Source organism: Pogona vitticeps, chromosome 5 (assembly GCF_051106095.1).
Source record: "Pogona vitticeps strain Pit_001003342236 chromosome 5, PviZW2.1, whole genome shotgun sequence".
NCBI lineage: Eukaryota > Metazoa > Chordata > Lepidosauria > Squamata > Agamidae > Pogona > Pogona vitticeps.
Window position 1 is genome coordinate 180,446,124 of NC_135787.1, and position 27,078 is coordinate 180,473,201.

At 41.0% G+C, this 27,078-nt stretch overlaps 1 protein-coding gene across 4 annotated transcripts in view; it reads right to left on the bottom strand.

The window, feature by feature from the left end:
* Positions 1-27,078, bottom strand: part of ADA2 (adenosine deaminase 2) — a 61,144-nt gene that overhangs the window by 10,625 nt on the left and 23,441 nt on the right. For 2 of the 4 annotated variants that reach the window (XM_072999820.2, XM_072999818.2), the window contains exons 1-4: positions 13,804-15,886; positions 11,398-11,623; positions 5,855-6,065; positions 3,370-3,497 (exon numbers count right to left, since the gene is read on the bottom strand). In XM_072999820.2, coding sequence (XP_072855921.2) covers positions 3,370-3,497; positions 5,855-6,065; positions 11,398-11,623; positions 13,804-14,155 — 917 coding nt within the window. In that variant the 5' untranslated portion in view covers positions 14,156-15,886. Of the gene's footprint in view, positions 1-3,369; positions 3,498-5,854; positions 6,066-11,397; positions 11,624-13,361; positions 13,686-13,803; positions 15,887-27,078 lie in introns of those variants that run through there. The other 2 variants (XM_072999822.2, XM_078376369.1) reach the window with 2 other exon arrangements.

Consider the following 27,078-nt stretch of genomic DNA (forward strand, 5'->3'; position numbering starts at 1 on the left):
TGCTTCACATACACTATGTCAGAAATATGGACATGCTAATAATGATAAGCGTGTTTCCCCAGTCTTGAATGAGACTGGCTTGGAATAAGACCAGTTATTCCTCCCCAAAATGGGAAATATCATTTAGTATGTGAATCTAGAAAAAGGTATTTGGAACACACTGAAACTCTCTGCTGCTGCTATGCTTTTGAACCTGAACAATGAGCTGGAGAAGAATTATGCTCACTTTGTATCTCAAATAAGTGTTAGGAGCTTCTGAATTTAATACTTCTGAGACAGAAACTCCTCATATGAGCAACTTCACTAGACGTGAATATATTGGTACAATGCACACAAATCAGGTTTTAAAAAATACAATCCTTTGAAAATAATTTTCTTACAAGTATAGAATAATGGAGTTGGAAGGGGCCTATAAGGCCATTAAATCCAATCCCCTGCTCTATGCAGGAATCCAAATTTAAGTACAGTAGTGCCTCGCTTAGCGATTGCTTCGTTTAATTATGAAATCGCTTAGCGATGACTTTTTTGGAGCGATCTTGTGCTCTATTTAACGATGGTTCCTATGGGCAATTTTTGCATAGCGATGTTTGGGACCATGCTTCACATAGCAATGACAGTTTGGGTCCCCCTGTTTCGCTTAACGATGGTTTTGACAGCCTCATGTTGGCTGTTTTTTAAATGTTTAAAAATGTTTAAAAATGTTTAGAATGCTTGAAATCATAAGTGCACTTAATAAACCCTTTGTTAAACTAATTTGACTTTGTTCTGACTCTTTAAATTTGTTGTAATTTTTCCCCCATTGAGATACATTGAATTGGTTTCAATGCATTTCAATTGGGGAACCGTGTTTCACTTAGTGATGTTTCCTATGACAATTTTCGCTTAAGGACGGCAATCCGTTCCCATTGGAACGGATTATCTGGTTTTCAATGCATTTCAATGGGAAACCGTGCTTCGCTTAGCCATGAAATCGCTTAACAGCGATTTTTTGGGAACCAATTATCATCGTTAAGCGAGGCACCACTGTATATCAATTCAGATGCTCTCAATAGGACAACCAAGCTCAACCTCCTGTATTTCTGTGCAGGAATATACATTTTTGACATATACTGAGACTCACCCTCCCTTTCCATTGTTTCTGTTCTTATTTAACAATTTATATCCTTCAATTGCTGTATTCCTGTCATGGGAGTCATCCTACCAAGTTTCAGTTATTCTTGTCAAGTCATTTTTACCCTCCTGAACTATGATTTCCAATTCTCCTTTTTTTTTGTTTCCAGTATTTATTTATTTATTTATTTATTTATTTATTTATTTATTTATTTATTTATTTATTTATTTATTTATTTATTTATTTATTTAATTTATACCCCGCCTATCTGGCCCACCGGACCACTCTAGGCGGCTTCCAAATATAAAATCAAATAATAAAACATAGACAAATACATAATAATCAAACAAGAACAGCAGTAAAGATAAAAAGGAAAAGTAAGAAAAAAATCAAGAGTTGGCTGGAGGGAAGGCCTGAATAAACAGCCATGTTTTTAATTGGGTTTTAAAGGTGCCCAGCGTGGGGGCCGCGCGAATCGCCGGAGGGAGATTGTTTCAGAGGCGAGGAGCCACCACCGAGAAGGCCCGGTTTCGTGTCTTCTCCTTCCGGGCCTCTCTCGGCGTCAGGCTCCTCAGCCTCACCTCCTGACTCGCGCGGGTGATCCGGGTAGACCTTGGTGGGAGGAGGTGTTCCGCCAAATATCGAGGTCCTAAACCGTTTAGGGCCTTATAAGTAAGCATTAAAACTTTGAAGTTGACACGGAAACAGATGGGCAGCCAATGCAATGCGGCCAGCGTTGGAGAGATGTGTTGATATTTTCTCACTCCTGTAAGGAGCCTGGCCGCTGCATTCTGCACCACCTGAAGTTTCCGTGTCAGCCTCAAAGGCAGCCCCACGTAGAGCGCGTTACAGTGATCTAATCTTGAGATTACGAGCACATGCACCAAGGTAGTGAGCGCCCCCATGTCAAGATAGGGTCGCAGCCGGGCAATCCGCCAAAGATGGAAAAATGCGGTGCGGACTACCAACGCCACCTGAGTTTCCATGGTGAGCGTCGGGTCCAAATATATGCCGAGGCTGCGGACCCCACTCTTCGCGGCCAAGGTGGTCCCCCCAAATGTGAGAGAGCCACCCAAGCCACCTACCACGGGGGCACCCACCCTCAGAACTTCCGTCTTATCCGGATTCAGCCTCAGTCCATTCTCCTGTATCCATTGCAGTACGGCCCCCAGGCAACGCTGAAGGGAAAGGACAGCATCACCTGCAGTTGGTGAAAAGGAGATATAGAGCTGGGTGTCATCGGCATACTGATGACACGAAGCCCCACATCCCCTAATGACCCCACCCAGCGGCCTCATATAGATGTTAAACAGCATTGGGGAGATAATCGACCCCTGTGGAACCCCACAATTGAGACTCCATGGGGCCGAGACGCTCTCCCCAAGCTGAACTCTCTGGGGACGGTCCCCCAAGAAGGAACGGAGCCAGGCAAGTGCCAAGCCACCAATTCCCAACTCAGAGAGCCTCCCCAGGAGGATACCGTGGTCGACGGTATCAAAGGCCACCGAGATGTCGAGGAGGACCAGCAGGGAGACTTTGCCACTGTCGGCCTCCCTCAGCAGGTCATCGTACAGGGCGACCAATGCCGTCTCAGTACCGTGGCGCGGCCTGAAGCCCGGCTGAAATGGATCCAGGGCATCTGTTTCGTCCAGGTGAGCCTGGAGCTGATCGGCCACCACCCTCTCAACCACTTTGCTCATGAAAGAAACATTGGCGACAGGCCTATAATTGCCAATTTCGTCCACCGCCAAACTAGGTTTCTTTCTTATGGGCCTAATGAGTGTCTCCTTGAGGGCGGATGGAAATCTACCCTCAAGGAAAGACTCATTTATTATTACTGTGGCCCATTCTGTTGTTATCGGCCTGGCTGCTTTGATTAACCAGGCCGGGCAAGGGTCCAGTACTCCTGGCATTCATATATAGTGACTGGAGATTGTGTAATTTGTGTCCTGTTTTTCTTTGTCCATTTTAGAAGACTATTATTGGGCCTCATTAGAGCTACACAGTCTCTTCCTCTTATTGTTCGCAAGCCTGCCTCTGTCTTTACCTCTGAGTTTGTGTTTCCCTCCCACTTCCAGTTCAATTTAAAGCCCTCCTGATGAAGTTCTTCACATTGTGGCCAATATTTTTAAAACTGATGGTATGTTTTTCCTTTTCTAAAATGGTCTGTTCTTTCAACAGCAGAATATTTAGTTAAGCTGAAATATGTTCATATAAATGGGCTAGCCCTTCCTGGCAAAGCCATCGAGATATCTTACCTGTGTGTTGAATATATGATCTTTGCACCAACAAAATCTGAGTGGTTCTCCATAAACTGCCTAGCCACATCATGATATGCTCTTAGAGACCATGCCTTATCATGGATGGTTCCATCCAATTCATATACCTGTAGAGGGAAGCAGCAGCCACAAAAGTAAAGCCAAGAGAAAGGGAAGTCCGTCATAAAATAGAAAAAGATAAGAAATACAATCCACAAGGAATGTTTGTAAGTCCCATGGATACCCCTAATTAAAAAAAAAGTCAGCCCAAGACATCATACTGCCTCATATGACGGTTAATATGGTACCCTTGCTCTGAACCTACATATAGAAGCTTAGATTGACAGCTGCATTTTATGTCAGCACTGAGGATGGCACTGCTCCTACACCTAAATTAGAGAGTAGATGACAGAAGAACAGTTTGGAGGCTACCATTGCTACCTCCACCACATCACGCATAAGAAGAATATGAGGAAATATATGCAAGGTTAAAATTGGTTATCATGTCGCTGGTTTAGCAATGTGCAAACTGTTTTTTATTTTTGTGGTTTTCTGTCTGTCCTTATTATATCATTTCACATTATTATTTTTAAACTTTGTAAGCAACTTCAAAAGCTGGAAAAGTGACCTATCGATAGTTTGAACAAATAAGTAATGTAAACAGTATCAGTCCTAGAAAAACTCAGCAGGACTCACATCAAAGTAAATATGCACATTAGCATGCTCCACAAGCAGCTGATGCTTTGTGACTATGTGTGGGTAGACAGAAAAGCCAAGTTTGCCAACAGTTCTGAATGTAAAACCAGTTGACCAGTTTTTTTATGCCAAGCTCTAGAAGTATAATACTTTGGAAAGTGCAGAGATGACAGTTTGAAATGGATGAGTATCCTCTAAGCCAGGACTGCTCATTCTACTACTTTAGACTCGAAAAAGAATTCTGTTTCCTCTTGTTTTAGGTTCAGAGATCCTAAATGAGTGAGTGAGGTTTGTGCTCACAGAGAAATAATGGCAGGTGAGGTCAGGTAAATGTGAAGATACACATTTCAATATGGCACACATGCGTAGGTACTAACATAGCACCTTCCTCACCACCCTCTCTGATTCTGATCAGAATTGCTTACCAGAGCAAGATTAAAGCATATCTATTTCCATTGATCATGATCAGGGGAGATCACCTTGTGATCTTAATGTTTCTCGGTGGCTGTTCAACAAGGTGATGGCAGATCAGCCAGATGGTGGAAGGAAATGGAGGAGCACTCAAGGGCTCACAGCTATACAAAATATGTACTGTAATTAGTGGATTTCATGTGCTCTAATGAGCACATGAGAGTCTAATCAATGTCCAGATGATGGTCCATGACTATTTCTAATCAGATATCAAGGAATATGATCAAATTCCCAGAGGATATGCTCTCAGAATCCACACTATGTTATTATCAGTAAGTTATGATAGTAGTTTTTCTTATCATTTGTAGGGTTTGACCTTTCGTCCTGTTGCCATCACTGTGGCAAAAGGGATGTATGGATAGATTTGAATGTGAGAGACTGGTTTACACAAATGAATATAGAAATGGGGCATTGATCTATCATCCTCCTTCTCAAAATTGACCTTCAATGCTTCTGGCCAGGACTCAAAATGTTTTGAAAAAATACTAAGCCAGCTTTGACGTAAGGGCAACCAACTTTTCATTTGTTTAAGAGCTATTAAAACAACATCCAAATAGAGTTTAAAAGAAGTTAGTGCCATAGCTACTAGTCTGTGGAAAACAGACTCTGGACCTCCCCTGTTGCAGTAGCTCCAAGGGCTGCCGAAGTGCTGGTTTTAACCTATAAAGCCCTAAACAGCTTGGGTCCAAACTATCTAAAAGACTGCATCTCCCTCTGTGAGCCTATCCTGGAATTAAGATAGTCAGGGGAGGCCTGTCTCTAGGTTCCACCACCTTCACAGGGATGCTTGGTGGGGATACAGGAGAGGGCCTTCTCTGTTGCTGCTCCTAGACTTTGGAACTCCCTCTCACAGGAATCTATGCTGACCCCATCTTTACTGTCCTCCCGCAAGCAGGAAAAGATCTTTCTCTTCAGGCAGGCTTTTCTTTAGTGACTGGTGGCCTGAGAAGTTTTTTTTTATTATTGTTGTGCTCTATTGGTTTTAAATATATTTTTAGTATTGATTTTTATTGGCTGCTTATAATATATTTGTTTAATTCCTTTTTAATATTTTATACTTATTGATTTTAGCTTTTAAATATTGTCTTTTAATTACTGTAAGCAGCCTTGAGTCCTTTTAAGGAGAAAGGCGGGGTAAAAATATTTTAAATAAATAATTAAATTTACCTATTTGATAAGAATATTTTTAAACAGTGCATTTCCACCACTACTCCTTCAAAAGCCTGGCTTTCACAAAATAGTTTCTCCCAATCCCTGATGGAACGTGAAGCTCCAAGAACAATTATTTAGAATAGGAACACAGAGGAAAAAGCATTACCGGCGGCAAAAGTGCCCTTATCTCGACATATTGTACATTATCTTCATAAAATTCCAACAGCCCTTGATAGAAATAGGCCTTGAACACAGGTGCATAGCTGATAAGACCAGAAGCAGCAGTGAAGATACTTTCGAATCTTCTCCAAATGAAAGCCTGAGAAGGATAAGTCAGTTCTGGAGCTTCCACTACTAGCGTCAGGTTCTTCAGCAAACTGGGGATGGGAAACAGACAATTGCAGTTTAATAGTCCTGGTAGACTTTGGCTTTTGTGACTTGAATCTACAGAAAACTACGCAAAAGTGACTATAACCTCAAGACCAAACATATTTCTGCAACAAGTACTTAGCCCTCTAATATTTATTCAGTAATAAATACAGTACAGTATTATTGAATCCAGTTAGATTGCTCCTTAGCAAGTGTGCTTGAAATTTTATCCAGCAGTGCAATTCTATGCATATTATTGAAAGTACAGTATTTCTTGAAATAGAAGTCTTGGTGTTTATTGCATGGGACTTATTCCATTACATGGGATTTTAGCCTAAAGTGTTTGTTCACAGAAACAGAAGTGTATAATGGTCCTGAGGATCCATTTGAATTATAGACATGGTTGTACTTATCTCTGCTGGACAATTTGGTTTCCCTTTTCATGGACAATGACAGCCTGGCCACAGAGGAAGAGCAATGTACCTGTAACAGTTAACAGAGAAAGGGAATGCAGAAACTCTGTCCCAACTCTTCACTGAAATGAAAGGTAAAGAGAAGTGTAAAGCTTACAAGAACGTTTGAAGGCACGTCCCAAACAGGAATAGAGTAAATGTTTCTAAGAGCACTCATTTTTGCCAGTCTCTGAATTCAGAATTTAAGAGATCCATTTAGCCTCCTGGAGGAATCTAATGTTCCATTATTTTCCTAGCCTATAGCCTAGGTTAGGAAAATAAACTGCTGAGCCACTGGGCTGTCCACTGAAAGGTCGGCAGTTTGAATCAGTATGACAGGGTGAGATCCCATTGCTGGTCTCAGCTCCTGCCAATCTAGCAATTCAAAAGCAGGCAAACTGCAGCTACTGTAGAATGAATAGGTACCACCTCACTGGGATGGCAACAGTGTTCTGTGTCTAATCATGCTGGCCACGTGGCCATGGAAAGTGTCTATGGACAAACACCAGCTCTTCGGGAACAAGCAATGAGAGTCGGACACAACTGGACTTAATTGTCAAGGGACACATTTACCTTTACTTTTATAGCCTACCTAAAAGATGCAGCAAAGCAACCATTCCTGTTCTTTGTAGATTTGTCCTGCTTAATCCTACATGGGGGACAAAATTAAACTAAAACCCCCTGCATATGAATAATTTTACATGTCCTATTGTGGTCTAGATTCTAGAGGAAAACTTGGGAGAGGAAAGAGAATGTGTTTAAACTTGCCAAGTACAGTACTGGCACTAGATATATCATGGATTTTAATAGCGAACTCAGATGTTGGTTTATGATGGCTGTGTAGCCATAAAAGGACCACTGAGAAATGGGGGGAGTGGGGAGTGGATTGTGATATGATCCTGATAAACTGAAATGCCAAAGGGAAAGAACCTAAGGAAACAGAATATCCTGAAAGATGGCAAGAGTGGTTGGAATACTGAACAGAAGCAATCTGTGTTTTCACCCATGTACAGGAACACTATATAAGACAACTCAGTCCCCATAAATCATTTGGAAAAGAACACCAGAAGAATCATTCAACCAGAAAGAAATTTGCTTACGACCTTGTGATAGCAGTCAGCATACTTAGACTCCTGCTGGTGCGTAATGACCAGCAGGGAATCTGCGTTTGGCTGGAAACCTAAACCAAGCACTGCATAATATTCTCCTCTTCTCCTTGCAGAATGCATCGGACAGAGCATTATGCGGTCTGTATCATGTCCCATGCAGCTAATCCAGTTTGCTGCTTCTTTTCTACCAGCTTAATTCTCCTTCACAAGGCAGGGAGCTTTATTTGCATCTGGTTCCTCATAAGGGGTTGCTCCCTCCTTTTCAGGAGGCAGGGAAATATGATGGAGAAGAGCTTTATCCTGGATGCTATCTTTAAAGAACTTCATAAACAAGACTGGTACCAAGTATACACTGTATACCATAGGACCAGAACATTCCAAGACTGTGGGATCTATTTTACTTTTTGAATCAAACTTTGGCATCCACCAACCACAGCCTTGAACAAAGGACATATAGTTAGAATGAAAGAATTCTGAATGTGTGAGTTAGTTTGGAGAACTGTACTTAAAACTGAACAGCTCACAGGTCATCTGCAGAAAAGTTGGCTCTCCCAACTTTTTTTAAAGAACAGCACCATGTCATTTTGTTATACAAACACATGTAATTCTAATTTTTCTGCTAGTTCTTGTTAATTCATATAGAAATGAGTTTAAATGCTGCCTGAGTTTAAATGCTCAAAACCGTTTTTAAAAGCTTAATAATGTCTACATTCATTTCATGTTATTTTGATTGCTTGGCAGCTGCTATAGTTTATTCTCGTTTGTGGTTAATAATTCTGAAATCACCCTGCATTAGTGTAAGAACAAGATGCCCGTCAACTGTGACTTGGCACATATCATATACCCATGTGAACAATATGCAAATACGTTAATTGCATATAACAAAATATGCAAATTATGTCTGTGAGACTTTGGTTCATGCTGTGTCTCCATCAGGACCTTTAATAACAAACAAGTTCTTTGCTCCTGGCCTACACTCCATTCCTTTGCCATGACAACAGTGACCACTTCCAACAAGCAGCTATGATAGGTTTTGTTCCTTACCTAATCACAGCCTAAGCAATTAAAAGTATACAGCATTATGCATGTGAGATCTAGGTTTAATTCATATTTATTATCTTTATCTAAAAAAATCTTTATTGTTCATCAGAAAAATTGTGCACCTACAGCTTGCTGGAGATAGCTTTGCCAATTCTCATAAAACGAACTAGTGTTGAGTCTGGTCAACAGATGGAATGGGAGATTACAAAATGGAGTCTGTTTGCCACACATTAAATATGCCAGCTGCTGTTATCCTACCTAAAGAGCCCCTGACTATACCTTGGACTGCAGTTATTTTTCACTCCGTTTGGTTGTTTATTACTTTTATTCAATAAAATGGGAATAGACTGGAGGATTTAGGAATGAAACTAAGAATCCTGTAGCCCTATGTCATCAAGGGTGAAGTTTTTTACAGTGCCCACCAGTCAAGGAATTGGGAGTTAAGGTTTCCACAGCAACCTTAACTTTGCCCTCTTGTGCATGACAATGGGAGTCTTTCCTTACATTACCAGACAAAAGATCAGGCAATGCAAGAAACTACTCTGTCAACAATGCCACATAATGGGAAGGAAATGAACCATAGCTAGAGAAGGACACACAGAGCAGCATTTTTGACTAGTTTCTGTGTGGCAGTAACTGGCATTTCAGGCCTATTTGGAGAAGAACTGCTTACACAGCAAGTGTCACCCTAGAAACCAGGAATGAATGAAGTGCCAGAGGCATGGTTTGCAAACTTATCTGAACTACAAGAGCCTGCCAAAGAATGGGAATTCAACATGATAGGATCTCTTCCAGCTCAGCAGGAGGAATTCAGAAGATTCTGTGAAAAGTAGCAGGAGGAGGGAAGAGAAACTTTGGAACAATGTGTTTTTACATAAGGCTTGGGCAGCTTGATCCTATACTCATTTACTCAAGAGTCTGCTCTGTTGACAGTCCTCAACAGAATTTATTTTCTGCTAAGTGTACACAACGGCCACAGCGTTAGCACTGATATGTATTCTAACTACTCATTTTTGTCAGAGCTTGGAAAGGTTGCTTGGTGGACTACAACTTCCAGAATCCTCTTCTGCAATCCCCCAGAAGAGAGTTCTGGGGGTGGCAGAGTCCACAATGCAACTCCTCCTCCCCATGCTCTTTTTAAAACCTTCCTAGTGTCTGCAGTGCATGCACACTAAAACTCTTGCAAAATTTAATCCTGCTCTCTTCCAACATGGCAAATCAGAAGAGGCACTGCCATAGACTTAATAGAAGACAAAAGGAATATATGTGGAGATTTGTTGAATTAACTGTGCACCAACAGCTTAACCATGACCCAACTGAAACCACTTGTTATGGGTTTCAGATTCCAGAGGAGGGCACCATTTTCCCGCCTCAACCTTCACTTCCTGTAACCCTAAGGTAAAATGCAAGCTGTATATTTGCTTTAAAGATAGCTGTGTTTTCCTTTTTGTTTTATATTAACAGCATTCACACACATATAAAACAACTCAGATAAACTTTTATGATTCAGTCCTAATAGCTGAATGCAATGCTCTTAGTTTTCAGTGGAACCTACTTCCAGCTAAGAGGGTTTACATTTATAACCATGGTGCCATGTGAATGAATCTAATTCTGAATACAGTGCTCGCCTCTGTCAAGGCCCCAAATTGGCAGCTGCTTTTCAATGGAAACTGGTTGGGAGCAAATAACTTTCACTGTGCCTAAGGGCTGCCGCCTTGCTTAGAGGAAACAAGGCACATGGGATACATGGTAGATATTGCTCAGTCCTTCCACGCCTTGAAATTCCTTCCAGCTATCCACTTCCCAGCTTCTGCTGCCTGAGATAACTTCCTCATTTCCCCTAACATTAGAGCGAGTCCTGCTAATACATTATACTGGCTCTTTGGCCCTCATGGGATTCTTGTGAAAATGAATTCACCTATAAATGGGCTAGAACCACCACACTACCCTACACAAATAGATCCAGCCTCATAAGCAGTTCCAAGTACAATATACTGTACAGTGGTGACTCACTTAGCGTAGTTAATTCATGCAGAAAAAAATGGCTGCTAAGCGATAACATTGCTAAGCTTTATTTTTGCTTAGCGATGTTATCGCTTATTAGTGATTTTTTCGCTTAAAACATGATTAATGGGCTTAATGATTATGGGCTTAAAACTCATCTTTAAGCGAAGATCCTCCATAGGGCCGCCATTTTTGGTGCCACTAAAGCGAGGAATCTGTGTCTGAAAACAGCAGTCAGCCATTTTGTTTACCTGGTGGCCATTTTGAAACCGCTGATCAGCTGGCCGAAAATGGGGGCTTCACAATGATTGCTCCCCTGCGATAATCGCAAAGCGAAATTTCCCCATAGGGACCATCGCAAAGCGATCACTTTTGCGATCGCAAAAACAGTGTCGCTAAACGATTTTGTCGCTATACGGAGTGATCGCTTTGCGAGGCACCACTGTACCTAGGAATCTATAGACAGGGTAATCATATTTTAAAACTGATGTTAAGTTGGTACATATTGTAATTATTACCGTGCTAAATACCGTTATTATGACAGATTCCATATAATGGTTTTCCATACTGAGAACTTGTGATGAATTCTAGATTAAGTGACCATGGCAGAGGAATAAAGCTGTACTGCACATATTCCATCTTTAAAAGCATCTTCCAGCTGAGGTTCTCAAGGAAGCAACAGTGTAGCTATGCAATTCACATGTAACTAATCTGACTGACCAGCTTCCACTCACCTGTTATCAAATTGGGTCACATTGTTCAGATTCTTGCGGTAGGACTGCAGCAACGTCCAGTCAGAGCAACCCGGAGGCACGTCCTTGGGAGGAAGAGGGCTGGAGAACTTGAACTGGACAGTCCAGGAATGGCAGAAAGAGATGTAACAGTTAGGCAGGTAGCTGGCATTGTACACTAGCCAATCAACACTCAGGATCGCATAGTCATGGAGGTGTAACGCAGCACCTATAGAGATGGAGGAGGAAAAGACAGTAAAAATAAAATAACAAAGGGGGCTTCAATACTTTGAAAAACAGAAATCTTCTGTATCAGAGGTTCCCAACCTTGGGTCTCCAGGTGTTCTTAGACTAAAACTCCCAGACACCTTCACCACTAGCTGTGCTGACCAGGATTTCTTGGAGTTGTAGTCCAAGAACATATGGGGACTCAAGGTTGGGAACCACTGTCCTATATATTAATGCAACACAGCTCTATTGGTGGTGAAGCCTATGGCTGTGATTGACTGAGCAGCATAAGACTGAAAGAAGACAGCAGACAAAAACTTTGAGACAAAAGAGAAATTGGAGAGTCAATGCAAGAGATTGGAAATGATTGCATTCATGTGGCAATGAAGATGTGCATTTCCATCTAACCCTCTTAGGCTTCCAACCTCACACAGAACATGGTTGCAGGTGATTGAACTTACAAAAGAATGAGGGAACATGCCTTTTCTTAGTACAAATGCAAAACATTTCAAAGCCTGCTGCAGTGGAACTTGGTGTACAAGTTCCAGGCCATAACAAAATAATCGCTAGTCAAAATGCACTCCCCTAGGAAGCCAACTTGCCCCTCCCTTATCCTTCCATCAGCAGGTAAAGACTTTCTTTCTCTGGCAAATTTGGACAAGCAGGGTCCTTATGAGATATTTTATATACTTAATTAAACTAGATATGTTTTTAAATGCTTTTAAATTGTGGTTTTTAATATTCTTATTTGTGTAATTGTTGTTTAATATATATCTGTGTTTTTAATTGTTTTTATTATGTTATTTTAATTTATTTTGAGTTACTTTGAATACCATATGGATAGAAAGTAATCAAATTAATAAATTAAATAAATAAATAAGTTTATAATTTATTCCAAAAACTGATTTGAAAGCATTGGGCATTTGGCAATTTTGAACCTATGCAGGTAATAGATCTGTTGTGTTCCTTGGATGAGAAACTACTGGAAGATCCATTTAACAACTTGACATAAGAAATATAATTTTGTATCACAATTGTAACGTTACTGCTAAGTATCACAATTATAACATTACTGCTAAGTATCACAATTATAATGTTACTGCTAAGATTTATACATCTTTCAGTTTCTTCCAAATTAAAAATTTTGCAAAGTGCTCTGAATATCTTTCAAGCAGCTGAAAATAGCAAACAAATACGTGACTCCAATCAACCTGGTTAACCAGAGCAAACAAAGCTGACATCTCAGGTAAAAGTTAAGCCCAGACTGACAACAAAATGGATATTGTCTAATAAGATTTGCAAATATTTTTCTATCATGCTCTCAATGGTCTTGCCATTGGCAAGCTATGGCACTGTCCCTCAACATGGTGCCTTCCAAATGTGTTTGACTGCAAGTCCCATCACTCCATTCAAAGCTGAGATTTGGCATCATTTTCTGTAATATGTTCTTAGGTGGCCTAACCTGGTTGGTTAAATTCCAGCAAATAAACAAATATTAAATAAAGAAATAGGTCGATAGCAATCAATGTTATCTGATTTAACATATGTTATCTTTTAGACTGAAAGGGACATGGTAGTGCTGCAGGTTAAACCGCAGAAGCCTCTGTGCTGCAGGGTCAGAAGACCAGCAGTCGTAAGATCAAATCTTCGCGACTGAGTGAGCTCCGATCGCTTGTCCCAGCTCCCGCCAACCTAGCAGTTCGAAAGCATGTAAATGTGAGTAGATAAATAGGTACCACCTCGGTGGGAAGGTAACAGCATTCCTGTCTAGTCGTGCTGGCCACGTGACCACGGAAGATTGTCTTCAGACAAATGCTAGCTCTATGGGCTGGATGAGTCCAGAGAGGACTGGACTATTTTTAGATTGTTTTAAATATACAGAATAATACACATAGTTTCTTTTCTTTTGGATTTTTTGCCTGATGCTTCTTGGAATCCTCTGTGGATCATTGGTGAATTCACCTGACAGCCAGTGTCATAAGACCTTATTGTTCAACATAGTGAAGTGCAGAGTGATGAATATTGTGTGACTATATCCAACTGTCCTGGTGTGAGAGCAGGAGCTGAAAAGAAGCATTTATCTACAATAACTACATAAGGTACATGAAAACATGTCAACTCATTCTCTCTTTTTTCCCCCCACAGACATGTTGCAAGAGGCCAAGATGGCATCTTTACTACCTTTTGGCATCTTTTTTAAGATGCTGAATATAGCACTTTGTTCGATAAGGCCTTTGGCCTTGAAGAAATGCATGCTGGGCGGAAAGACGTCTGTCTCTACTGATTTAGCCACTTCCATCTCTTTGAGCTGCATGAGCTTCTCATTGGCATGCTCTTCCCATTTTCCAAGCACAAGATTGCCACCTGTACGAGAAGCATTCTCCTCTTCAATTAGTGAGTCCCGACAGTCATTCACTAATGGCATGGGTACACAAAGAGAGATCCAATTGAAAATAAGGATCAGCTGCCATCTTTGAGCAACCTGAATCATAACAAGAGGGACACACCTAGGAAGGAGAAAACAAATTGACATGATTTTTAAAAAAACATATTAAACCTTAATTCTCTTCAGTACAAGCACTGATTGATAGGGTCCAAGAGATATCAGGAAAGAACAGGGAACATTTCTTTCTTAATGAACCTCACCAAAAGATCAGCCAGTCCAAAAAATAATCTGCTCATTATTCTGAGACAAGTAATAATATTAATAATCATGAGTTGTCAAGTCAATTCTGACATATGGTAACCTTTTTCAAGTAGAGAATACTCAGAAATTGTATGCCATTCCCTTCTTCTGGGGGCATCCTGGAACTGTGCAGTCGGCCCAAGGCCACATAGGCTGGCTCTACTCACAGGCAGCATAGTGGGGCATCGAATTCCCTGATACTTAAAACACTGGGCTATCCAGCCAGCTTTTTTCATGATAAAAGCTTATTTGAAATCCTGCATTGGACTAGAAGTTACTTTTTTTTCCCAAGTCAGAAAACAGTACAGTGGTGCCTCGCTTAACAACGATAATCCGTTCCAGGAAAATTGCTGTTAAGTGAAAACATTGTAAAGCGAAAATAAAAACCCAATTGAAATGCACTGAAACCCATTCAATGCATTCCAATGGGGTAAAAACTCATCATCCAGCGAAGATCCTCCATACGGCGGCCATTTTCGCTGCCTGTATAGCGAGGAATCCATCCCTAAACACAGTGGGGAGCCATTTTAATCACCCAGTGGCCATTTTGAAACCACCGATCAGCTGCTCAAAAAACATTGTTTTGCAAAGAATCGGTTCCCAAAGCAGGGAACAGTTTATCGCAAAGCAAAATTCCCCCATTTAGACCATCATTTTGCGATTGAAATTGCAATCACAAAAAGATCATCGTTAAGCGGATTCATCGTAATGCGGGGCAATCGTAAAGTGAGGCACCACTGTATCTAGAATCCTGTAAAACAGCCTGTTACAATGTCTCCTACAGTCACAGGGCTATCAGTAAGGATTAGCATAAATAAATTGATAAGTGAATATTCTTATTTTCATTGTTCCCTTCCCCTTCTTCTTCTACTTCTTTATTTTGCCTTTTAGACTGCACTCTAGTATATATTTTTAGAGACAAAGTCTAATTTAACTCCGTGGGACTTCCTTCAGAGTAACCAATGGCACTACATGACGGTAAACCTTTATTACAAAATATGAGCTGACAAAATGAACAGCTTCATTGACTGCCAATCCATTTCCAAGCATAATTCAAAGTTCTAGTTATTACCTATAAAGCCTTACACAGCTTGGTTCCAGGGTATCTAAAGGACTGTATCTCCCTATATTACTGAGTAGTTAATTGGTGTAGATATTTGCTACAGAGACTGGAAGTTCAGTTCCCCTCTATGCCTCCCTGAGGGGCTGGACTTGATGACCCATAGACCCCCTTCCAGCTCTGCAGTTCTAAGATTATGATGATGGTGATTTCAGTACAGCCTGCCTTTACTCTCTTCCACCTTATTGTATATTCTAACTTATAGCAACTTGATTTAATGGCAAGTGTCTTAGGAAAACTGAGTCAGGAACATGATGCATTGACAGAGAATTCGTCCTGGTTGCAGTTAACATTACGAATCAACGTAACAGAGAGATAGCCCAATGATTTTCTTAACTGTTGAAAAAAAAATTCATGGCTGAGACACCAGACTTGCCTTTACAACGCTGGTACTGAAGTTTACTGTAAAGCCCCATAGCTTGAAACAGCTACCAGATTTTTTTCCTAACTTTCATGCCTCCCATTTTTTTCTATCCTGATGAAGAGCTCTGCAGAATCTGAAACCTTGCATTTTTGTGCATTTACAATTGATCCCAATAAAGGTAGTCCCAACTCTGGATTTTGTTTTACTTACCGTTGACTTTGTCTTGCTTGCATCCTTCCTCAAAAAACTGGCAAAAACTCTTTCACAAGCAACAAGTCAAAGCCCAGTTAAGAAACACATGGACAAGGTTGGATGGCGCTACTAAGGAAAGACTGAACACAACCAGTTCTACCTGCTGTATTAAGAATTTCACTATAAACAGCTGATTGTCCTGTACTGAAGCACTGCATGCTTTACTGATCAAGCAAAGGAGGTAAAAGGAACTACAGCAATCTTTTTTAAACCTTTGTGTTGCCTATTCGCAAACCAGCAGGACTAAAGTTTGTAATGGATGAGACCAGAGACAACATTACAGAAGGCCATCACTTTTCTTCCTCCACCATCCATGTTTCCTGTCCCTCCTTATTCTCTTTCTCTTCCTTCCCCCAGCATATCAGTACTGTATGTTCTTACAGAGACCTGAACAAATTGCTTATAAACAGGTTTTGGAGTAAAAGACACATAAGGTCAGGCAGAGGGTTTCATGTAGATTAAACTAGGCCTTGCAAATTATTCTTGAACTGAAGCAGAATTTTTTTAAAAATGACTGTTTTGGATGACACCCCAAGAATAATCCAGCCAGCAAAGTCTAATGCTGACTGGAGGATTTTGAGAGTTATAGGCCAAAATCTAACTTTTCTAAGCTCTGAACTACAGCTTCCATATACGCTCACTTTGGTGTCACTACCAATCAGTGAGACATATTTCCAGGTTTTAAAATATATTATTATTATTATTATTATTATTATTATTATTATTATTATTATTATTATTATTATTATTATTATTATTATTATTATTATTATTATTATTATTATTATTATTATTATTATTACTTACTTACTTACTTACTTACTTACTTACTTACTTACTTACTTACTTACTTACTTACTGGCCAGGTATGTAAACCATACCCGGAATTTAATATGGCTGCCGGCCACACTTAAAAACACTACACACGGCCACACTTAAAAACACTACACACACACACACACCATAAACAGTGAACACACAAGACAATAAGAGCAAATTTCTACAAAAAACCAATTGCCTCAACTCCCAGTTGCGTCAGATAGTTACAAATTCAACAATTTGATGGCACAGGGAAAAAAGCTATTTTTGTGCCTCGATATTTTAGTATATAGTGTCTTGTATCGCCGACCAGAGGGGAGAAGATTAAACAAGTTGTGACCAGGATGCCGTGGATCTGCTGCAATCTTTTCCGCTCTCTTTTTAACCCGTGCAATGTACAACTCTTCCATTGATGGCAAATCAGCTCTGATTATTTTTCCAGCAATTCTGACAGTCCTTTGAAGCCTGTTCTTGTCCAGTTTGGTTGCCGAACCGAACCAAACAGTTATGGAAGAACAGAGGACAGATTCGATAATGGCTCTGTAAAACTGGACAAGCAGCTCCCAAGGCAGATTGAATTTCCGAAGTTGTCGTAGGAAGTACAGACGCTGGTGAGCTTTTTTAATGATGCCATCGATGTTAATTGACCATTTCAGATCCCGAGAGAGTACAGAGCCCAGGAACCTGAACGACTCTACTACAGAGACCGTGCTGCCTAAGATGGAAAGTGGGAGTATACAAGGGGGGTGTTTATGAAAGTCCACTACCATCTCCACCATTTTCTGTGGGTTGAGCACTAAGCTATTACTGTTGCACCATGCGACAAGATGCTCAACTTCCTGTCTTTATGCCGACTCGTCACAGTTCTTAATAAGTCCAATGACCGTCGTATCATCTGCAAACTTTAGAATCTTAACAGAGGGATTCGTAGAAATGCAATCGTTCGTATATAAGGAGAAAAGCAATGGGGAAAGTACACACCCTTGGGGGGCTCCCATACTAACTGTACGGATATCGGATGTTGTTTTCCCCAGTCTCACTTGCTGTTTCCTATTTATCAGAAAGCTATGTATCCATTTACAAACAGAGATGGGTACCTTTAGTTGAATCAATTTAAGATACAATTTAGATGGTACAATTGTATTAAACGCGGAACTGAAGTCGACAAAAAGAACCCGTGCATAAGACCCTGAGGAATCCAGATGTTGTAGGATATAGTGCATAGCCATATTGACAGCATCATCTGCTGATCTGTTGGGCCGATATGCAAACTGAAGAGGGTCTAACAAAGGATCAGTGATGTCCTTCAAGTGGGTCAGCACCAATTTCTCAAAGACTTTCATCACTACAGATGTTAAGGCGATGGGTCTGTAGTCGTTCAGTCCGCTAATAGAAGCTTTCTTAGGTACTGGGATAATGGTGGAAGTTTTAAGACATATAGGGACACTACACAGCTCCAACGAGCTGTTGAAAATCCGTGTTAGGACAGGCGCTAATTGTGCAGCGCACAGTTTCAAACAAAAGGGAGTCACCCCATCTGCTCCCGGAGCTTTCCTGACCTTTTGTCTCTGAAGAAGATCACGCACATCTTTTTCACAAATCACCAAAGAAGTGGGTTCCTGAAGTAAGGGAACAACAGTAGGAGAGGCGGTTTTTAATACTTCTAAACCCAAATGGTTTACAGCAGGTGTAGATAATGGTGTTTCAAATCTGCAGTAAAACTCATTTAGGTCATCTGCCAATTTCTGGTTTTCCAGAACCGGGGAAGATGTTTTCTTATAACCCGTAATGTTCTGTAAGTTCCTCCAGAGAGTAGCAGAATCATGATTTTCCATTTGTGTCTTCAACTTGTCACTATACGTTCTTTTTGCCGCTCGAATTTCCTTATTCAGTATATTTCTAGCCTGATTATACAGGGTTCTGTCTCCATTCCTATAAGCTGCCTCTTTGGCGTGTCGAAATTTCTTAAGCCTTGCTGTAAACCAGGCTTTGTTATTATTGTAGATACGCACGGTCTTAGTAGGCACACATAAGTCTTCACAGAACTTAATATAAGATGTTATGGTTTCAGTAAGTTCGTCTAGGTTGTTGGAAGCAGACTCAAACATATTCCAATCAGTGCAGTCAAAACAAGCCTGCAACTTTAACTTTGCATCCTCATATATAGATTTGATCTATCCCGCCCACTTCCACATCCCACAGGTGCCTTTGCTGCTGCAAGAGAAGTAAGGCAAAAGCAAAGTGTGCCGCTAATATACTGTCCCATAGTGCTTAAAGCACTCTCTGAGCAGTGCTGAAGACTCAATTTACAGACCTCTGAAGGATGGAAGGCTGAGTCAGCCTTGAGTCAGCTACTTGAGCCCAGGATTGAGTTCAAGCCCTGATCAAAGTTCACCACATCCTGCAGTTTAATCACTTCATCATGGATATCCTTGCCTGTAGCAATACAGCTTTTCTGTACTTTCTGTTTTTAAAAAGAGAAAAGTCACAGCACCCTTATTGTCTCTTAAGGTCTAACAGGAGTAAACGGAATGTTATATAAAACTTAATAAAATAACAATGCAATACTCTGAAGGGAGTTTTCCCATATGGTAATATATATTTTGTAATGGGCTAGACCACTGGTTCTTAACCATTGTTACTCAGATGTTTTTGGACTGCAACTCCCAGAAGCCTTCACAATCAGCTCTGCTGGCTGGGGTTTCTGGGAGTTGCAGTTCAAAAACACCTGAGTAACAAAGGTTAAGAACCACTGGGCTAGACTACTAGGAAGAATCAAAGATGGTGCAAACAAAGGAACAAACTCATATCACCCTTCATCAATTTACAGTGGGGTCTTGACTTACGAACGGCCCGAGTTACAAACATTTTGACTTACGAACCGCTCTCATAGGAAAATATTGACTTGACTTACGTCCTTAGATTTGAGTTACGAACTGAAAAAACCCACGTGGGAGGCAGGGAAAGTGCAAAATTTGAATTTTCAGTTAACTGTTGGCCAGTGAAAAGGGTGCCTGTCTGCTTCCTCACTCCTCCCAGCGTTTAGAGAGTGGATTGGGAGACAGTCTTCAGACTGCCTGGTACTGTACTGCCTGGACTATATTTTCCCTGCCTTCCCTGAACCTTTCTTGACCTAAGAAAAAAAGAAACAAAATATCCCCCTCTAGTGGTCGAAGGCAGAATAGCAGCCTCCCATTAGTTTCTATGGACGGAAAAGAGCAGATACGGATCAAATTGTTTTCAATGCATTCCTATGGGAAATGCAGATTTGACCTGCAAACTTTTTGACTTGAGAACCGCCTTCCAATACGGATTAAGTTCTCAAGTCAAAACCCCACTGTATATCATGGGCATTAGCTAAAAGACACCCGTAGTATCTGTAAAAGTTTATAGATACTATGGGTGTCCACAGGAGGGCAAAGGTGCATGGTGCTAATGTCCATAGGTACTTTGTGTTGTAGTGGCAAACCCAACAAACTTTGAATTGCAGAGGGAATGCAGCTTCCCCAGAGCAGAAGTGCTTTATTGATAGCAGAAATCAGAATTCTGCACGACACACTGAGAACCAATGTGGCGTAGGAACTTTGGAGATACTGGTTCCCCTACTGAGACATGAAACTCACTGTATGATACTGGGCCCAACCATTCTCTCTCAGCCTGATTTACCTTATAGGATTATTGTAAGGATAATGTATGGAGGAGAGAAACCATGTACTTGAGCTAATGAGTGGAAAATTAATATAAATGTAGCTAACAACAAATATTGAAGTTTGTGTCTATGTAAGTGTGTATATTAGTTAGGCATCCTTCAGTCTCGAAAGACTATGGTATCGTGCTCTGTATGGAGGACTTGGAGCAGCGTCTAGTGTGGCTGAGGAGGCCGATTCGAGAGTGACAGTCTCTTCCACACTGATGACAAATCCAATTTGTCCCCTGTCCAGCTCCCTGGTTTTGCTGCTTTTGTGACTTCCTCTTTGCCTCAGCCTGCTGGGCAAGGGTCTCTTCAAATTGGGAGAGGCCGTGATGCAATGCCTGCCTCCAGGCTGAACGCTCAGATGTCAGGGTTTCCCATCTGTTGAGGTCCATTCCTAAGGCCTTCAGATCTCGCTTGCAGATATCCTTGTATCGCAGCTGTGGTCTCCCTCTGGGGCGGTTTCCCTGCACTAATTCTCCATACAGGAGATCCTTTGGAATCCGACCATCAGCCATTCTCACGACGTGCCCAAGCCAACGTAGACATCGCTGTTTCAGTAATGTGTTCATGCTGAAAATTCCAGCTCGTTCTAGGGCTACTCTGTTTGGAACTTTGTCCTGCCAGGTGATACCAAAAATCCGTCGGAGACAACGCATATGGAAGGTGTTTAGCTTCCTCTCCTGCCGTGCACAAATGGTCCAGGACTCACTACAGTACAGGAGTGTGCTTAGGACACAGGCTCTATAGACCTGGATCTTCGTATGTGTCGTCAGCTTCTTACTGAGCCATACTCTCTTTGTGAGTCTAGAGAACATGGTAGCTGCTTTGCCAATGCGTTTGTCCAGCTCAACATCCAGAGACAGGGTGTCAGAGATGGTTGAGCCAAGGTACACAAAGTCATGAACAACCTCCAATTCTTGTGTGGAGATGGTAATAGAAGGAGGTGAGTCCACACCCTGGCCCATGACTTGTGTTTTCTTCAGGCTGATTGTTAGTCCAAAGTCTTGGCAGGCCTTGCTGAATCGATTTATGAGTTGTTGGAGGTCTTCAGCAGAGTGGGCAACAATGGCTGCATCATCTGCGAAGAGGAAGTCCCGCATGCATTTCAGTTGGACTTTGGTCTTCGCTCTCAATCTAGAGAGATTAAAGAGCTTTCCGTCTGATCTAGTCCGGAGATAGACACCCTCGGTTGCATAATAAATTTCTTGCATAATAAATTTATTTAAAGAAGTAAATCTCCATATTCTGATGGTTTGCATCTTTCTTAAATTTATTTCCCTTTTCAGGTCTTTCTAAACACTATTTTCCTGTCTTTCTATATACACACTTGCAACCGAAGTGTGTATATAGAAAGACAGGAAAATAGTGTTTAGAAAGACCTGAAAAGGGAAATAAATTTAAGAAAGATGCAAACCATCAGAATATGGAGATTTACTTCTTTAAAGAAATTTATTATGCAAGTTTTGGGGGCGTTTATTCATATTAACATTACAACAGATTTTAGTACCTTGTCACATTGCTTGTCACACTGTTATTTTTAAAGTTTAAAACACCTTTTTTGTGTGGAAAAAAGGTATGAAAATTGCCTGCAAATTTAGGAAGGGGGGATCTTCTAAGAAGGCCCTTCAAATATCTAGTTTTTGGACTTGGATGGCTGTGGCTTCGCTTACCATTCTAGTGATTCCTATAGCTGTTGACCTGGGCCTACTTTCTTATGGTTCTTAACCCATGGTCTTACCCTCACCCCCACTGGTATGTTTCAGTCATGGACTAAAGACCAATTTGTTTGTACAGGCATTTCCTCAATTATTTTCCTGTTTATGTTGTTTTTAATGAATTGTTTTTAGTTGTTTTGGACTTTCAGTGTTATTTTCATCAGTTCAAATGCTCTTAGACAGTTGCTTTCTGTTATTGGCCACTTACAGAATTGGCTTCACTTGGTAATTGACAAAAGCTGTGACCTCCCTCATCATGCTGCATTTAAAAGGGCATTATTTGAGCCGAAACAAGTTGCCAATGCTTGCTTTTAGTTATACCATTTATTTCTTGCTTGGGGACAAGAGGCAGAAACAGATAAGCCCTACTTCTCTTTTCTTATTTTAAGTTGTATTTTATTTTCTCTAAGCTTCTCTGCTGCTGACACAAGAATCTTACCCACCCAGAAGAAGCTAACACAATGAGCAAAACATCCTTTTGAAGTTGGCAAGGCAAGGCAAGGCATAGTTGCAGCACAACAGAAGCCATTTTTGCCTCCTTCCACTCTGACCCCGCTCAGTGGATCTTAACAATTGCTACCTGCTGGTATGCAATACAAGAGGGCCAAGGAAGCTCAACACAAAGGCCTCTTTCACTTGATGGGCTTGCCCTAGAGCAGCCAGGCCTGGAGGAGGCTGAGTGAATAGTCCTTCTTTCCAATCCCCCTGCCTTGCATTTCAATCAGAGTCAACAATAAGTTTAGAATCCCCCCTTCCCTGCTGCTTTTACATTGTAAGGCTCATCCTACCTGCCATTCCCTGCTAACCATTTTGACATTAAAGGAAGTGATGGTATACATTATCATACTGGAAACAGGAAAGAGAGAGAGAGATTGTTCTGAACTACTGATACTGCAAACATTTCATCTGTGGTCAATGTGGAAGAATAAAATAAGAATGAAAGGTCTACACATAGTATCTATGGCTGAGGCAAGCTAACATAACCAAAGCTATAGCCTTCAACACAGCTTGGAAGAGCTGCCTGCATGGATTTACAATTTGCTGAATTCCCCAGTTCACTAGCTATGCTGGCTGGGTGATTCTGGAAATTATAGTCCCCAAAAATATTTTGTTCAAGCTTTGTCGGGGCATAATCATACACTACAGCAAGCGTTCCCAACTTGGTACTCCAGATTTGTTTAACTACTACTTCCTATGAGATTATGGAAAATGCAACTGGTCTAAGAACTACTCTTTCCTCCACCCAGGAACCCTAGGAGCTATGGTTCTCTAAACAGATACAGGATCTCAAATCCAGAATTGTCTACACCATCAACAAGCCACACTTCCCGTGATCTTCTGGTAGAAAACACACCTCTCAAATTGATATAATAGTGACACAACTTTGTACTATAGATAGGCCCTCAGATTGAAAGGGAGTATAAAGGAAAAGAGACAAATGTCTAATCATTCACCCAACAATACTAATTCTCCATGCATTTTGAGCAAGGAAAGTTCTCCAGAAGCTGGATAGCTTGTAGAGATGGCATACAAGGAGGAATTTGATTATCCAGTGTGTCTCCCAGGAAAAGAGCCAGCCTGTGTGGCTGTGAGCAAGCTATGTGGTCCCAGAGCACCCCAGAAGAATGGAATGGTAAGCCACTTCATACAACTCTGTATCAAAAAACCCTGGAAAGGGCTGCCATAAGTCAAAAGTGACTTGACAACATGTAGCTGTTGTTGTTGTTGTTTATTATTGTAGTAGTAGTAGTAGTTGTTGTTATTGTTGTTGTTATTTTTGTTGTTATTATTGTTGTTATTGTTATTATTGTTGTTATTATTATTATTATTAAACTCATCTACAATAGCTCTTTACTGAATTTATATTTGCCTGTCTTTTGGGACTGTATCACCTAGCCATATTGATCATATTAATATTCCACCCTTCATTTGGGACCAGGTTCGCGACTGGGAGAGTGTACTTCTTTTTATCCTCACAACAGTTTCTAGTTTTCAAGTCTGATAAGTGACCCGAAGCAGGCATTAAAAATATAGGATGATGCGCTTGTAGCAACTAGGAAAAGGCAGCTGGTGTAGGGCCACAGGTTGGAAAAGGGGGGATGGATCAGCATTTTTCCACAGTCAATTTTCCATAATATGAGAGACTCCAAATGTGTTATTAGCTAAACTCCTTGAATCTGTAATAGGATTTAAATCATGGAAGTTAGTGTAGCATCCTGAGATTCATACCAAAAGTGTTACGTCTATAACCTTTACTGATCTTCAAAACACGGCACCCTAAGAAACATTTTCAGTATGCAGACATGGCAAGAGGAGAGTTGAATTACTTGACCCTTGGGAAACAATGTACAGTATCTGCAGAATTAATCCATTCTGAATTCTGTTTGCAGAAGCATAGTAAAAATGTCATGGGGCATGGTAAAAATAGTGAAAGAACTGTTACAAAATATTGCTAGTGAAGAAAACAGCAGGTATGCATAGGATTTTGTAGTTCTCAGACTAATGGGGGCTTATGAAATGCAGCTTCTTGAACAGAAGCTATCTTCCTCCCCAGCGAGGAAGCTGTTAAAGACAAAGATAAGAGGCTCCTGTCAAAATCTGGCAACCTGACTTATGGAAGCTAGAAAGGAGAACTGGGGAGCAGGAGAAGTTATGAGAATCTTTCTTACCCAAGACACACCTCTGATCTGTCTAGACACATGCTATTATCCATTGTGACTGGTAGACAGTGGCTTTCCAAAACCAGAATAACTTTTCAGATGAGAAGTCCCAGCATCCCTCAACCCTATAGTTAGTGCCATGATGTCTGGGAGTTGAGAGTTGTAGTCCAAAAAGTGAGTTGTCCCAGGGTCTTTCTCCAAATTCAAATTTAGAAAATTCCCATCCAGTTCTTGAATAAGTTGCTTTTTAAAACTCTCTGATCCAGAAGGGGCAGTGGCTATGCTGACTGTGAGTTGCAGTATGGAAAAGTAGCCCTTCTAACATTTCCCAGCAAATACACATTTTGTCCAGAATACATACAAAGTATTGGTATTGGACCTAAAACATACAAAGCTTGTGCTTTCTTTAAAAAGACAGAAAAGCCTGGTGTCCTGCTTAGTAACAGTAGCACAAGGGCAGAGAAGAAAGGGGAGCAATTCATTCCAGGGGGAAAACCTAGCTACTCCAGGCATGTACTGCCTATGCTGATTCCAGAATTTCCTAGGTGTACATTACTCCGAAATAGTTTATTAGTCCTTTCTTCTGGTGGTGCTCTGGGACTGTGAAGTTTGCCCACGGCTACACAGGCTAGCCCTAACTCGCTGAGACATCCTGCAAGCTAGATCTTTAATTAAGGCAGTAATATTTTTTTTACTAACCAGAATAAGATGTTTTCAGATAAGCTAGTAGGAAATATTCTTTCACTTGCTCTGTTTTTTCACAATTACAAAAGATGTCCCAAGAATACAAAGTGTGATAGCCTCATGTAGGGATAAAACCTGGACAATAGTTTTCTCAAAAACAAAAATGGAGCTGTACTGATGGTGAAGCTGTGGTTTTCACAGGCCTGGCTGATGAATTCCACAACTGCAGGCCTTCATTTGTTTCAAATGAGATGGCTTAATGCTGGCCAGGACTGCCTGTCCCCGTTAGCTGCCTCCATTAATCAGAAAAGAGGACAGCTGCAGACCGCAAAGTATGGGCCTACTTGCATCACATCTGGCTTGCAAGCACATTATAGCCACCATGTGTTCCACTGATATGAGCCCCTCATTGTTTCACTTAGTGACCTTTCTTGGTGAGGTTATTGCATAAACAAGTCAGAAAAGAGTCCCTGACAGTGGATCTGCTTCTACAGCATAGTGGTGCTGAATTGCTTCAAGGCAGGGGCTCTTTCAGACAACTGGTTTATTATTGTGCACATAGAAAATGCAACTTTTACTCCATTTTTATAGGAGATCTATGAATATCCCATTAAGGTAGCATTTCTGGGGCAGGAAAGTGACATTTCCTGCAACACTATTGCTGAGAAAATGCAGTTCCTTGGACTTCCTCTCATCCCCATCGTGTACTTGCATAGCCTAGTTAGCGCTGTAACAACTGACAATGTGAGCGAGGGGGAGGAGTGGGGGAACATGCACAAAAAATGCAACTCCTTCCAACATGCCTTTGCACTTTGTTTGCACCAATATATTTATTTCAAACACACTGACGTGCCACTCAAGGACAGGACTGATCTCTATTTCACATAGTAAAGTATTCTGCGCTCCCTGCAGCTATACTCCTTCTCTTCCATGTTTAATGGAATTATGATGTTCTTGAAAAAGAGACCTCATACTTACTAAAACAAAATTTCCCAAGAAGTTTCAGCAATGTTGGGAAACTGGCAGGGCTGTAACAGCATGAAGTACTGGGACAGATTCTGGTCTTCCTATGCCAGATGGTTTACAAGATACTGTTTAAAACTTACTACAGTTCCCTGGAGCTACATTATGTCAAGAGTCCCAGGGCTTGTGGTACATTTTAAGTGACAAGTTATAGCTTCCTGTATAACTATGCACTGTCAAGTCAGAACCAACTTGCAGTGAACCTTAAGGGTTTTCAAGTTGAGATATTTAAAGAGTGTTTTAAACCATTCCACCCACCCGGTGAGTTTCCACAGCCAAGCAGGGATATAAACATAGCTTTCCTGGTTCCTAGTCCCTTACTCTATCCACCAAACTGAATGGAGTGCCTTTGTAGTCCCCAGCATCCAGATCAGCCCATGGTTACAGTGGGAGCACCAATGTTGAATCCTGCCGCCACTGACACTGTGCTAAGGGTCCC